The 17195-nt window shown below is 30.9% G+C and overlaps 1 protein-coding gene across 1 annotated transcript; it reads right to left on the reverse strand.

The window, feature by feature from the left end:
• Positions 1-346: 346 nt before the first annotated feature.
• Positions 347-6831, reverse strand: LOC122584852 (zinc finger CCCH domain-containing protein 11-like). The gene is made up of 8 exons (XM_043756923.1): positions 6449-6831; positions 6223-6307; positions 5030-5170; positions 4829-4917; positions 4083-4271; positions 3385-3515; positions 3182-3284; positions 347-849 (listed from the first exon to the last, which is right to left on the reverse strand). The coding sequence occupies exons 1-8, from the start codon at positions 6614-6616 to the stop codon at positions 670-672; spliced, it is 1086 nt and encodes a 361-aa protein (XP_043612858.1). The 5' UTR covers positions 6617-6831; the 3' UTR covers positions 347-669.
• Positions 6832-17195: the final 10364 nt, after the last annotated feature.

Raw genomic sequence — 17195 nt, forward strand, 5'->3', positions numbered from 1 at the left:
GACATCAACAGGGGTATCACAACCCTGTTGATGTCAACATTATAGGACTCGAAAGAGAGGGGATCAGTAACATTTCATTTAAGAAATTTCATCATATATTTGAAATGAAATGTACTAAATTCGTCTATGCATTTTAAACTTGGGAACTTTACCTGACTTTCTGTAAACTTTAAATACATTTCAAGGACCATCTGATTCTGTAAGGCTCAGTATAATTTTTGGTCTAGTCTCATACTCTCATATATGAAGAAAAAATAACTAATATCGAACCCATGAGCATGCCCAAGTGAAACTGTGATTCTTTCAAGCAGCAGAGAACAAGAGCAAGAAACTTAAGCATATCAAATTTCAGAAATATGGATAGTGATCCCCTTAAAAAAAAAGAAAATTAAAACAGATTTTGGTACAAGTATGTCTGGCTGACTGGCTCGTGATATTGGTGCTTTTAACAAAACCTCTAAAAACAGATATCCGAACCAGCTAAATCATGCAAAACAAATTCAAAACTTGCATTCTACATCCCATCATATTGGACTATGAACTAAGAGAAGGGGCAAATTACAGTATAGCCGAATTACCTCCATACTAATGAAAAGGGTAGATGATGATCTCTCTTCAAATTATGTTCACTTCTCCACATGAGTGATCATGAACCTCTCAAAAAGTGACTTATTTTACCGGCTCTTTAATTTGAATAGATGTTTTGGCCAAGCTTGCTTCGAGTTCATTCAACTCATCCAAATCTAGATCATCATCATCATCATCATCAATCTCAGAATTACCTTCTTCTGAAACAGTGGGAACACTTGTTGATGTACTCGGCCCACCATTTGATGAACTTTCTGGTGCCTGGAAACAAACAGATGTGCATATTTAACAGTAACGGTATAAGTTGCAACTTCAACCAGTTTGCTCATGTATGGGATAATTTGGGTTACGTTATCTCTAGCAGACTAACATACAAAATAAAAATGTTACCAAAAAGGAATCATGTCAAATGGGTTGAATATGCCAAAAGTAGCAAAACTATATATACCATTATGCATCAAAATTCCCACGTCATTGTATCCACAAACTCATACTACTTTTTAAATTACTTAACGCCTGACCTATTATCATAATATAAAAATAAATAAATTAACCCCAGTTTGTGATCATCAGTATAATAAAAAAATACTTGTTTGGAGACTGTTCCTCGTGTGATCAACCTTGACACCCTATGCCATGCCTACTGTCCTGGAAACACTTAGCACTTCCTGACATATATGCTCTTATGAGCATTAGAGCCGCCAAAAATGACCCATATGCATATCATTGGGCATATTTGGGTGATTTTTAAAAACGTTTGGGTATGTTTGGACGGCTTTAACTATCTTAACGGGTTCAAATGGGCAGATAGAAACCACAAGTTTAGTATCTCCGGGTCCAATTGGGTGATGACGTGATGTTGTTACAAACTTTTTAGTGAACATGAAAGGAAACATACAATTAATTGTCTGCTACTGCTTGCTACCAGCATACCATATATCTATGGTGATGATATAGAAAGAGAAAGTTATGGCGGTGTGAAAGAGAGAGAGAAGATCACGTTATGACTTTATCTATGCTATCTATTAACTTATTATTATTATTTTAATCAATACTAATTACAGGTTGTTATTCTTCTTATTTAATAATCAAATATTATTATTATCATTATAAACGGTAGGAGTATCGTTTTGTAGTTTGTATGTATCGGTCTTATACATTATACAGTAATAAATTATTATTATTATAATAAATTATTATATATATAATAATATATAACATATGTATATTATACAACATCAAAAAAAACTAACCACACAATTTAAAAAGTTAAATTAACAGTTTTTTAAAAACGTCATTTGAAAATAACGATGAAGAGTCTTACAAAAAGTGTATAATTAAGCTCATTTAAAAAATGACCCGTTTTGACCTGTTTCCAAAACTATCCATTTTGACCCGAACCCGTTTTGACCCGGAGCCCAACCTGATCCGACCCGTACATTTTGCCACCTCTAATGAGCATTAACATTATTTCAAGTAAAGACCAACCATTTTTGTCACCTCCATTTTTTATTCTAGCATAGAGGCGACGCTAACCCTTTTCCTTTTCTACATTATGAACTTCAAACAGACCTGTATGGGCTAGTTAAGAGCTCTTTCGGTTCTCATTAGCGAAACAAATTCCAAACTGCTTATTACTTATATATAGGCCGATACGGGCCAGGTTGTATCTCTAGCGGACAAGTGGGCAGAATATAAGAAAGATTAACTCAAGGACAAAAGCCGCCCAAGTGTATTTAATGCAAAGAAATTAGACACTTCTAACCATTTGTCAATTTTATTAGATTACCTTACATAGTTATTGAAGTTCTGTAAGTTTTGCACTCATATGTGACAACAATTATTGAAGCTTAATAGAACTGGCAGTAACTGTTGCAAATCAACAAGGCCAGACTCGAACCATATGAAAAATTACCATTTTGACTCGTTACCCAACCTACCCATTTTGCCATCTCGGGTATCAAATTTAGATGCAAACTGAGGGAAGTCATCAGAATTGTAAAACTGTATTAAGTTATGCTAATCCTATGATTAAATGTATTAATTTCACCACCTAATATCAATATGATATGCAGACTACGTTTTGCTAATCCTACGAGTAAATCGTCCAAGCCAAAATCAATTTTCACCTTATTACATTAATCTTAGATTTTTAATCATAACGCTAAGGACAGGTGGTGTTCAAAAAACTCAGTTATAGAAGCAGAAAGCAGGAGTGGTAGAAAGAAATCCAGCGGGACATGAGTTAGCTTAGCCCATTATATAACGTTAGTTGTGGGTGATTAAAAAGCGTGTTACTACATGATACGATAGGCATGAAAAATTTTAGGAAATAAATTCCAGATTAACTTAATAAATTAAGTTGGTGATTATATGACGTGTTACTACATGATACAATAGCCAAAAAAAATTTTCTCAGATATAAATTCCGTATTAACTTAATAAATTCAGTTACTTGTATAAAGGTGAACAGTGTCTGTCTATATAAGGAGTGAATGATGTCAGAAAATCTAAAGCAACATTTCAAATAAGTAATAGAATAGGAGCAATTTGTAAATGTTTCACATATAAAATTTGGAACATCAAGGACTACCTTCTGGGCGGTATCATCAGGTTCTTCTTCTCTGTTGTACTTCTCATATGCCTCGGCATCATCCACAAACAAACTAGCATCAGAAAGAAACAGCTCACGACCACTGCATAGCCAAAAACAAGAGGAAAATAAAATGTCAGAAAATGTCCAACTGAAATTGCCAACACCTATAACTTATTCACCATATACACAAACAGACGAACCTCATTCGATCATTTTTAGCCCTCTCTGCTCTCTGAGCAGCCAGGCCAGCTTCTTTTTCATCCATCTTCTTCTTCTTCCATCCCATAAACAGATCAGTAGTCATTGGAGTTGTTGTTTTCACTTTAGAACGCTGAAGATATAAGAAAGCCAAAACTTATAAGAAATAAAGGGTTCCAATATGGAAAGGCAGTGGATGGGATACATAAAGCATGTGAAGGGTAAATTTGTTTATAAAGAAAAGTTAGACAAAATACAGATGAAAACTGGTAATTAGAAACTCTATTTCTTTTAAAAGAAAAAAGAGAGAGACTCCAAATTATTCCAACTACTTAAATGCATAAACACCTAACCAATCTTGATTTGAAATCTGTTGTGATAACCATCTTATAAAAATCAATATAATTTAATCTTCAATCTTATTAGCAAGTGCTGATTTTTTCAATGTTAGTCAACATGGTCAACTTAACAAAGGTCATCATATCATCTGACATCAATCAATTTTGACATGATAAATCTGCATATATTATCTTAAATTGGAATTTTGAAAGTTTGAGGGTTCATATTAACTTTTACTTGAGTTTAATAATTTTGTCACAGATTAAAAAAAGGTTACCAAAGCAGAAGTCAGACAAAAGTTGGTTATTCACTTATGTAGCTAATCAAAGGAAAGTATCCACTTGGTGAAAAAGGTAATCACCTGATCCTCAATCTCATCCTCTATAGCTAACTTGTTAGCCTCTTCTTCCAAAAGCGCCTTCATTTGGGACTTTAAAATGTATCCTGGAGGGAGAGCATGTCTGTAATGGCACTCTTTATTACCATTGGGACAAACCCAGAACCAACCGTATTGCTTTTTCTCCACTGCATCAAGGAAGTGTTTGCAAACCTATTGAAGATTCATAAGTTAAATGAGAAATTGCCAAGCGATTACCAAAGAAAACCTAATACTACTTCTGAATAAACATAGCTTCAATGCCAATAAACAAAATAATAGAACAGAATGTAAAAGTCCCAGGCAATAATGATCTGAAATTAAAAACCATGAATAGTCTTCTTAGCACTAGATAGATTTCCCATGAATGCTACTGCAAGTACTGTTACATACATAAGGGTTTCAATATGAAGATTTTCTCCATGTTGATACTTGATTAAGAGGACTTGAATACAACAATTTCACAAAACTATGCAAAACCAAATCATAGCTACGCTGATGGATTGCAGGATGGTTACTTATCACTTGTTTTCATGTGTTAACAAGTGTTCGCATATAACATTCAAAATATTTTGATGAAGAACAATCATAGCAACCCAGATATATCTCCAAAGTTACTTTATCATGCCATTTCACAAACATAACTGAAGGTAAAATTGGCATCATTGGTCTTAAATAAACGATTAATAACATGATGGGTTACTAGAAAATAAGAGGTTAAGAAAGTATACAATGTCAGTTGGTTTATTCTGGTTATACTCCTTTCCTTTCGATTCCACAACTTTTTCCAACGTCTCCAGATCCCAGTCCTCCATCGTTCCTAAAGTTCCAAGTGAAGAAATTGGTTACACTTTACATCATATCACTTGCAAAAAAAAGAAAACTAATAAATAGATTAAAAGTGAAGACATATAAAACCACTGGTGTATCACCTTCATCACGCTTATCACTGAAAATGTCAATCTTCTCACCCTTCCTTTGTACATTAAGATCATGAGAGAACTTGCATTTGAAACCTTTCGCACACTGGCCAGCCTTGAAAAACTCACACAATATAGACTTTGGATCCACCCCTGACCATAACCAAAACTCATGAGATTCACAAACAAGTTAATGACGTGATTTAAATCGCCATCCTCCATACAAAATAAATGCTCCAATAAGATAGTAATACAGCGAATGATAACCAGTCAACAAGATATATGGCTTAACATTATAATTTAAGCAGTTTTACAAATACCGAAAATCGAGACCAAAAGTTGCAGCTAGTTAAGAATTTGTAACGTCAACTAAGGGCAAAAATACAAAGTTGTTGTATCGATGTGCGTATATAGCATGTGTGAAAACAAAACCAAATAACCAATATTTTCCTAAAACTGATCATCAATTTACAATTTTAGATTCATCAAGCCAAATGATACTGTACCACCATGATCTTCCATTCCGTAATAGTAAAATTAATCAAATATCAGTTATCAGTGCCATAACAATTTATGATGGTTACAATGTGAAGCATGACAGATCATATGAACAAAATAACTTCTCCATAACTTTCAAAGACAAAACTAAGGATACAAAGTAATTTTGACGTGTTAACACTGTTTTTATGCTTCGTTCATCAAAAACAAAAAGATCTTTCAGATGATACTTGATTTCAGTCTCATAACTATTCAGTTCCAAGATAAAAGTACGCACCTTTATGTAAAAAAATAGCAAAACTGATCAACTTTAAACACACCCCACTTGAAAAACTGTGACCTTTACCTTAAACTGGTAACAAATCAGATTAAACGTCCTATACAGAGCACCACTAAAAAATATCAACAATTCGCAAAGATAACTTAAACGGTGTTAAGAGTGCATAGTTTTAGCGCAGGTAGCTAAAACGTTGTCTTCAAAATACTTCCAAAGCACCATGTAGCCTAACACTTCAAAGCGTGTTCTGCCAATAACCTATAAGCACTCAGTAACAGCTAAGGTAGTGTTTGAACTAAGCAGCTTTGAATAAACAGCTCGATTTTTTTACACCTTTACTTACAGTCTTAAATAACCCGAAAACACAATCAGCTTAAATAACAAAATCCAAAAAAAAAAACACACACACACAGAGAAAAAAAAAACATACCAGGGGGTACTTTAGGTTGAACAACAGCAATCTTAAACAAATCATTCAATTCTTTCTCTCTTGCTTTCTCTTCATCTTTCTTTTTCTATACATTCATTACACATAAAACCAAAATCAATATAACATATTTCAATTTAATAAAAAAAAGTAATCAACTTTATTAAATTAAACAAAAACCCAGAAGAAATATATTAAAAAACAAAAGAAATATATAAAAAGGTAAAACCTTGGCAGCAAGTTTAGCAGGATCAGGCTTGGGGACAACATTCTGTTGAAGAGCTTGAACATATTTTTGGACACTTTTACTCTTGGTTTTGTTCTTAAGACCAAATGTTTTGTCTTCAACAACTTTCTGTTTCTTTGCTACCTCGGCTTTCGATTGTTTAGGTGGCATTCTTGATTCCTTTTATTTAATTCCAAATTGAAACTAAAATTTAAAAATCAAAATTCGGGTTTGTGACTAAAAGAATTGGATTGAATCGATGATGATGATGATGATGTTTGAGTTGAGTGAGGTGGGGATTTGGGGATTAGGGTTTTGGGGAAGTGGGAAGTAGAGGCGAAATATGGTGAAGAAGAGGGTTTGTTTGGTTTATTTTGGATTTGGATGTGATGTCATGTTTTCGTATAGCTAAATTATACAGTATTAGCACAATAATTTTGGAAGGTGATATTTGTAACATCACTATTTTTAAAGGTTCAATTTTAATTTTTCGAAGTTTTTTTATTTCAATTTTGATCGTAAATATCTTTGTTTTCGTTATATAATAGTTGATGAAAGTTATATCATTAGAAAGTGTATTAAATCTCAATCCGTCCATATATTTTATATGAAGTGTTATATAATACAAACGAAAATTTTTACGGTCAAAGTTGAAAGCATAAAACTTGACAAATCAAAATTGGACATTTAATATGAGACGGAAGGAGTACTAGATTTTAGACTCGTGTCAAATACACGCATTTTACGATATCATCAATATAAGAATTAATACATGGAACAAAAGATTATTTATACATTAAATGTAAAATTATATTTAATAAGAAATTGGGATATTCAAATGTAAATATTGTATGATAAATCATGTCAAGACTGGATGGTGTAATAGAGTTTCTTTTATACAAACTATTCTATATAAGCAAAATCTTTAACTTTGATTACACAATTGACCGAGTTCTTATTGATGTCTTGCAAAAAAGTAATGTAACTTTCATTAGTCATGATTATTAAGAACAATAATAGTAGCTGATTTGTGGGTCTTAAATGATTTCTTGTATTGTGATTTTATTTGTGGGTTCAGTTTATATAAGGAAAATTTGTATCCTAATAATAATTTGATTTCAATACTAATAACAACAATGCTTATCTTGATTATAGTCTGATTACAATTATTAATAAAAATTAACTAATGATTAAGGATAGCTTAATTTGATGAAATTGAGTAATTAATTAGTCATAAATTAAACTGTTTGTATAAATATGTCATCTAAAAAACGATAAGTTAATTATATACGATCATTTAGATGAAAGCTCTTTAAAAATTTCAATAATTTGTAAATCATATAAAACTTCTTTTAATGGATGGTATGAAAAAATATACTAAAAAAAGTGTTATGTAATATGTATACATGCATAGATTATTACTAGTTTTAATACCCGTACACGATGCACGGTGGGTGCAAATTTATTTTTATATATACTCGTAAAACTTTTCATTAAACATAAATTGTAATACCATCAATTATGAGTTTTAAGAAAAAAAAAGTGTTGAGGGAATTATATAACCGGCACTACATTGAATAAGCATCATGAGTTCTTATAAGATTTTTTATGTCGTGGAATTCCTTTAGTTAATTTCCACATGATTAGGGCACTACTAAGAGTCGATGGCTTGCCATTTAATTCTTCCCAGTATGCCTTCAGTTTAATTGGTGATGGATACAACTCCATCTAGTATTAATAAGTCAAGAGTTAGAATTTAACTATAAGTCTAAAAAACAATTAAATCTATATATAATTAAAAAGCTAATTCAATAAAACAAAAAAATTAAAAAGACACATGTCAATGAAGTTTTACGCCACATGTGGTTTCAAGAATATTTCAATCATGTTTTGATTTATTGGTAGATAATATCATATGAAAATACGTATGTAAATTTATTAACTTACTAGATTATTTTCTCGCGTAATACGCGAGATAAATATATTAACTTTCTATAAAGGGATAAGTGCCTATAAATGCTGTCAACTAATGCTCAAAAGTTATTGTGTGCACAAACTCTAGGTCAGCTTTATTGTGTTCAAATTAGACCACGAAATTAAAAAACAATAACTTTTGAGTGTATAAACTAATCCCAAAAAGTTATTGTGTGCATAAACTAATCCCAAAAAGTTATTGTGTGCATGTCACGTAAGCAGTCAATGGGTCAACGTGAAAGTGGTGACCGACTAACTTTTGACCCGGTCACTTTTGCATGCTATAGGACTATTGAACAAGTTTCCTGAATACAATAAAGTTGACCTAAAGTTCGTGCGCACAATAACTTTTGAGCATTAGTTGACTGCATTTCTGGGTACTTATCCCTAAAAAACATAATTAATAATTATATATAAGATATCTATATTATAAAGTTGATGATATTATTATTATTCAAAAAATATTTTATATTGGCTACGATTAATAAAAAAAAATAAAAATACGGATAGATAGTTTTAACTAAGATAATATAGTTAATAAAAATAAATAAAATAATTCAATAAACAAAAGGTATGTCAAACAAATAAAATTTCAATATGATTGGTATAAATTAATAAAATCTAACATATTAAATGTTAATCATTTGTATTTAAAGTGTATAACAACACTTTAATGCATTGAAATTGAATAAAACTAACATTTTACATATTAGAAAATGTTAAATTAAACCTTTAATATTTCATTTAACGCGGATAAAAAAATTATACCTTTCCGTATTAAAAGTTTAGCCCCGATAAGTGTATAACTATTTAATCCACTATAATGAAATCCCTTAGGACTTCGTTTTGCAAAATCTTTATATTTTATACATATATCTCAAGTGTATCAGCATCATATTATTCATCCAACGAAAATATTTATATTTATATGGACGTTTAGTAAATAGTTCAATAACAAAAAAATATATCAAACAAATAAATTTTCAGTTTGAATGTTATAAATTAATAAAATCTAACATATTGGATGTTAGTTATCATTATTTAAAGTGTATACCACCACTCTAAAGCATTCAAACCGAATAAAGCTAACATTTTATATTTTAGAATATGCTAGATGAAACTTTTGGGACTTGTGTATAAAAATAGTTATACAATTCTATATTAAAATTTTACCTATAACTATTTAATTCACTTTGACGAAATCCTTTAAAACTTTATTTAGCAAAATTCATATATTTTTTTTCATATCACCTTATATGCCTTAAATTTACAGATGAGTGGGATATCTTGAATGTATCAGCGTCATATTTATTTATTTATTTATTTTTAATCATAATGAAAATATGTGTAGTACTTATTTAATATACAAATACATTAATTATTGATACATAAGTAACTATTTATAACAAAAATTTACATATGTCGGTTTGAATATAAGTTTTATATACGTGTACATGTGTAATTCACTTTTCATGGTTTTTGCAACTAATATAGCCTTTATTAAATTTTTGTAATAATCATTGAAATCTATGTGTACATAACATGTTAATTGTGTTGATTATGGACAATCTATTTATGTGTATATTAGTTTTGTACCCGCGCGATGCGGCGGGGCATAGGAAAAAAAAACTGGTTAATTAGCGGTACCCGTGCGATTACCAAATCACCATACCTATGGCTATGTGTGTTTTAGACGGCGGAGACGACGACGGTTTTGGAGGACGGTGGTTATATGTGTTTTAGAGGGAGGTGGTTATAAGGGAATGTATGTGTGTCTTTTGTTGTTCCGGGGGGGGGGGGTGTATGAGTGTGTTTTTTGGTATAATATGTGAGCAACTTCAGGGGAAGGGATGAGAGACAAATTGGGCGTAAGGTTTTCTTAAGGGTATTTTTGATATTTCAGGATTAAAGTGTTTGGTGGTAGTGTAAATTAAAAAGGTAAAATAGATAATTTAAAGGTAGAGTGTTTAATTTGGAGATGAGTAGTTTGTTTATATGGAGTATAGATCTCTACTACCTAATAGAAGAAATTACCCCCTTCCTTAATAAATTTTTCTGCCTTTAAAATTACTTATTTACCTTTGGACTTACCTTTTTTGTTTTTTTTCCTTTATTTTTTAATATTTCACTATTTATGAGAAAGACATTACTAATGGTCAACATCCTCACATGCCACAACAAATTGGCCATTAAATTCATTCATTCAATTCCTACGCCTACGTACAAAATATTTAGAATATAATATATTGTTTTACACTTTACTTTTTACTTTTTAATTAGTCTTCATGATCATTTTGATTACGTAATACGAGTACTAATATAATCTATATCTATATCTATACTCCCTATTTAAACAAATCCCCCCTATTAATTATTTTATGTCTTTAAAATACCTTATTTGCCCTTGGATATTTTTTATTCCCATAATACCCTTTCCACCCTAAATTAGTCACGCTATTGTCCCTCTTTTGTAACCCGCAATTTTGTGGACGCTTATATGGAAATTACTACCATCAATCGCTGTCACTTCTGCCCAGCGCCGCAGTATACCGTCGCTGCATCGTGCGGGTATCCGTCTAGTTTTATATTGAATTATACATCATCGTATTTATGAAAGTATGATGATATTTAAGGTAAATAACAAAATATATATTTGGATACAAATGTTGTTTACTTAATTGAAGATCGACATCATATGTTTTCATTAACTATCAAAAGTGTATATGTGTTATTATCATAATTCTTAAGGATTATTCTGACTAATTTTATAAAGTATAAGTATCAATGTTGTCATTGTTAAATATGAGATAATTAAATTTGATCCAACGATTTTAAATCAAAGATAGAATTCATCAAAGGGTTCTTGTTTGTTTAGGAATGAATTTAGCACCTTTTATATATAGATCGGTAGATAAGTTCATAATGCATCTTTTAACATCAATGATCAATCGGCGCTTCCTTCCCATCATTAATATGGACATATTTATATTGAAAAATTAAATTTATCAACTTATAAATATCATAGTCAAATACGTACGAATATAAATGTAAATAAGATAAGGAATTTATTAAATAGGTTTTTTTTAATGATTATATCTAAAATAACACTTGTCGTTTTAATATAGCGCTACGTGTTAATTAAAAAATACTACAATCATGTTTTAGTTTATTGATAGATAAACAAAAGTTATTTTTAAGACTTTTATTGCAACATGGATAGCTTTTAGGATATGGTTTTTTTTATATATAAATATTGAATATTTTAATTATAAAAAACATAAGTATTTAATTAGTTGTAATTGTATTAATCTAGAGGTTTTTATCGGCAATTAATTTTAGTTTTAAATAACATAACTTAATTTTAATAAATTGAATTAAGTCACGTGTTTATTTTGAAAATTTAGAGAAATCGATAATTGTGATTGGTGAATTAAGGTTTGGTTAGTTGTCTTTTAGTATATATTAAGATATCACATTCATGCATTACTGACTTGTATAGTTAACTGTAAAACATATACATTGTGTTACATTCATCAAAAGTGGTGGTAGTAATTAATATCAATACTCTTAGTTATTGGATATGAATAAACTTCATAGGTAAAATTGAATCATCTTTGTCCTTAAATTAAGATCAAAAATCAAGATTTAAATTGGATTTTTGAAACCTAACCAATGATTATAATCCAACGGTTAAAGTTGCTTTAATTTAAAAGATTTTAAAGGATCTATATTTTTTTTGGATAATATATGCAACAAACTGCATAAAGGGTCCTTATCTATACTCTATTAATAAGCAAACTACCTCACCCCCTTTTAACACCTCTACCTTTAAAATGTCTTCTATGCCCTCCTAATTTACACTACCCTATTTTTTCTCCATCACGCTCATTACACACGCATACGTTCATCCGATTTTCTCTCCCTCCCCCCTTCTCTAATTTTCTCCCCCCATAAACACCATCCACCACCACCCCAAATACCACCATCCACCGCCACAATTTACCTTCTATGTACGCTATCTCTCATAAACACCATCCACCACCGCCCCAAAAACCACCATCAAACCACCATCCACTGCCGCCGGCTTATTTTTTTTTTTCCTTTTCATCGCCGCCGCCCCACAAACCACCATCAAACCACCGGCGTTTTTTTCTTATTCTCCGCTGCATCGCACGAGTACAACGCTAGTAGAGTTATAGTTACAAAGAGTTTTCAGAAAACAATTTTCATATGAACCTTTCAAGTTTCAAAATATAGTTGATTGTTCTTTTCATAACAACACAAGTGCAGTTGCAGGGATGATTTTCCCATTTTTAATTTATTACTATAAAATATAAATTTAAATAATGGTTACAATACGTAAAATGTCATAAAATTAATAATACTTTTATTATTTTTTTAAGTGTTTTTTTTTTTTTTTTTTTTTTTTTTTTTTTTTTTTTTGTCAAACACAACATATAATTTAGTTAGATATATCTTTCTACTTAACTAGAGGAGGATTGGTGATGACTTTTTATATACAAATTTGGCAAGATATTACGATAAAGCTTTTTGATGACTTAAACATGTTTTTTAAAACGATAAACAAAACACCAATTTTCTTAATCACAAAAAAAGGCTAGCAAGTAACTATCTAAGATCCACCAAATGAAAACATATAAATACGGATTAAAAAAAACAGAAGATATTAACATAAACATAAACATAATAATCCTCCTACCAACCAATCTGGTGGAGATAAATTATGGAGAAGTTCTCCATACATCCCACAACAATCCCGTTTGCCAAAAGTCCTTTGCAACGAGCATACTTTATTCTCAAAAACTGATTCGTTTTCCGTCTTCCAAATGGACCATAAGGTCGTAAGACACACCGCATGAATAACTTTTTTTCGCTTGTCCGAAACACCCATATATTTATATAGATCCAGAATATTTCTAATATCAAATGCAAAAATTGACTTAAACATTTAGTTAGGGAGATTGGTTAACATGTAGTTGTAATTTAAGGATGTTGTTGTAATGTAATTTTTTTTTTTTTTTTGAAAGATAGAATTTCGTTTGAGAACTTCGTGTCGCGATTCGATAGCGGAAGGTCTAGCATACGTTGTCTTAACCGGGTCCGCGCTAGAGAGCTCCCTCAAAGTAGAAATGCCTATTTCAAATACCCGATGGGGAGAAAACCCCCTACTAATCCGCCCGAAGGCACGATGATCAATAGGGGTAAACCCTGCCCCTCAGACTTAAACCTTGGGTATATCCAAGCCAAGCCTTCATAGAAAGGACTTACTATGTACTTCCCAAGTCTTGAACCCAAAACCTCTTACTTGTAAGGCATGCTCTCAACCACTTGAGCTAACTATGAAGTACTATTATAATGTAACTATATATGTTTGTATTTTGAGATGTTTGCAGGAAAATGGTCATGAAATCAGAGATACATTAAATTAGAGACTTTTTCCCATGCAACCAGCCATTTATCTAAGGGTTTGTATCTCCATTTTGAGACAAAAGCAAGAATTTCTTTTAGTGAGGGTAACACTTCAACACCTAATCTCATACTGAGTCAAAGGATTTTGAAATCTTAATCTTGTTCAGCAAGACAGATTTGGTCTATACATACACATCCTATGCCCATTTCATTCATCAGTTCATCCATCTCTTGTTAGAAAGTGTGGGATCAAAGCTTAAAGCCCGTAACAAGAGAATCGGTCCAGAAAAGGTTCAAGTCCAAGAAATAGAGTTGGTCATGTTGACCTAAGTTACCATAATTTAATTTCAATTCTTGTATAAATACAAACCTTTTGTATGTCAATTTTTATCTATCAAATACCCTAAATTAATTCTATTCCTTAATATATCTCTCATATATACATACATATCCTATCCAATCTTTTTTCATCATGGAAGAAATTCCACTTCATTATATCATAGATCTTTACCTCTGCTCGTGAATTCTGGAACATGAAAGCACAGGATTATTCGTGTTTGGAAGCAAAGCTATAGGTTATTATTAGTTTATAAAAATACACTATCGATAACTATACATCGACGGATCGCCCAAGCAATTTTACAAAAAATACACTCCTATCCAATCTTCTATCATCAAAGAAATTCCACTTCATTATATCACACATCTTTACCCCTGCTTGTAAATTCTGGAACATGAAAGCGCGGGATTATTCGTGTTCGGAAGCAAAGCTATAGGTTGTTATTAGTTTATAAAAATACACTATCGATAACTATACATCGACGGATTAACCAAGCAATTTTATAAAAAATACACTATTGTAAGCCCATATTTTCACACGGGTTTTACATCTAGTAATTTATGTAGGTAAGATTTATTTAATGGTTTTTAACATAATAAAAATGCAATTATTTTGACGGAAACAAAAGTTTGTTATTAGTTTGATCAGTTTTTAATTCTATCATACTAGTCTTTTCTTCATCAAATTACTTAAAGCTTTTTGAAGCGAACCATAGATATCATGTCATTGTGTTAACACCCAATTTTATTTTTTTTTTATCAATGTTATAAATAAATTTGTTTGTAATGAATTTATGAATACGACCATATCGAATACCAAAAAATATATACTTAAAAAAATAAAATAATAACTAATGCATATCTAAACAAAAAGTGTTTCTTCAATATTGTCACTAATTATCGATGAGTAATATGACATTGTGATCTGCATGTAACTAAATATATACTTTTGATAGCTAAAAATCATTAATATTCATTTTATTAATAAAAGATCGATCGATATATACTCTATCCTAGCTAGCACGCGAACATCCTTAAGACTTAACGTACATTAGTTGCTTTTCTTATTAATTCACGTACAAGATATATCGAGCAACTACAACTTCTGGTATATATATGTTGTAAAGGACATGTCTCTTGGGTTTAAATGGATACCTAGAATTATATGTATGATTCTAGCTAATTAACCCGAATTTAACCCATGCATATTAATAAAGGTTTGTAAATAAGTATTTTCGTCATTGAAATTGTGATACAGTCTCTAGGTACTCATAATGTAAGTTTCGCTAAGTTTCAGTTTTACTCTAATCAGTTACATGTATCCCTGTTTATAAGCACCATTTGGGTACATCACATTATATCACAGTCGGCAGGTCTTATAGCTTAGAATTGTAGTTTAAGATACATTATGTTATGGCCTACACGTACGGCAACACCCCCCATTTCATAATACTATTAGCATGGTACTCACGCGTTGCATCGGATACAGAGTGTAAATGAAATAAAGAGAGAGGGATCGATATTGAGAGAGAATTTGTGTGTAAATGTCTGCAAATGAAAAAAAGATGTTTTCATACAAAGGTATTTTAGATAAATCCAGAGAGTGTATACTTTTTTATTAATTAATATAGATATAGATAGCTAGTACTGGATGTCAAGCCATGTTTACTTAGTTCTATTATCTATATCTATATCTATACTGTTTTATAATAATTATATTAACCCCCAACTTTAAAAAGCCCAACTTCAAAAAGTGTTTGAAAATGGTTCAATGCAAAAGTACTAAATTATCCCTAATAAACACCTCATATGGAAAGGGTTGTTAAAGATTACCATATTTGCTTTAATAAATTAATTTACACTTTAAACCCTTATTTTGTTAATTTACACTCTAAGTCATTATCTTCTAAAATACTTCCACTATCACCATTACATCAACTTACATGGTTACACCACTCGAAACCAATTGTCGATGTCATAACCACCCGTCACCGACACCACTATCACCATCACATCAACTTACACAGTATACACCACTCGACACCAATTGTCGATGTTATCACTACCCGTCACCGACACCACTAAACCACCTCATCGTCACCGCCACGTAATTGTGCGGGTACAATGCTAGTGACACTCTAAGGAAGCGATGTCATACTAACAGGTTCCTTAATAAACTTTTGTTCCCGTAATGCTTAGTCCTCTATTTGATGATAAAATATAATAAAGAATATTATTGCTAACATTGACTCAAGTACTTTTAGACATAGTGCACATAATGTTTGCAAAGGTAAAGTGAGTTAGTTGATTGATTTGATATTTTTAGCATGAGAACAAGGAGGAAAGTAATTCAATTATAGTATTTAGGTTTTAAAGGGGTGGGGGTTAGATTTTTCCTATATATGCAAGAGAACTAGAATTTGTTTAAGAGTGAAAATTTTTTAAAAAATATAAAATTTGTGTGTTTGGATTGATTTTTTATAGAAGTTTTCGAGTTCTCTCAATGAAACCTTCCCCTATTATTATATATGAGAAAAATGAATATATAAAGTTGTTTAGAACTTAAGTTTAACATTTGTTGTATCAATAAAAAATGACATGAGTATCATGAATTTAATGGTGTAAAAATTGATATGTAAGAAATTTAATACCTAAGCTTACGTATTGGTATGATACAATTTTATATTTACGGGGAAAAATGAATATGAGGTTGTTCTCCATTTAAGTTTAGATGACGAATCCTCACATTCAAATATTTTGATAATTTTTTGTATTTTAAATAAAACTATAGACACTTATGAATTTTATGATTAGAAAAACAAAATGTGAGTTATTTAAGCTTAGATGAGAGACAACCCCATATTCACTTCCTCTATATAGATAGGGAAGTGATATCCATACCATACAATTTGATAAATCTACCACACTGTACGCATTTTGTAGCATACTTTACAAGTATGCAGTGCACATAAGTGGTAGATTTATCAAATTATGTAGTACGGATATC

Source organism: Erigeron canadensis, chromosome 1, assembly GCF_010389155.1.
Source record: "Erigeron canadensis isolate Cc75 chromosome 1, C_canadensis_v1, whole genome shotgun sequence".
NCBI classification, from domain to species: domain Eukaryota; kingdom Viridiplantae; phylum Streptophyta; class Magnoliopsida; order Asterales; family Asteraceae; genus Erigeron; species Erigeron canadensis.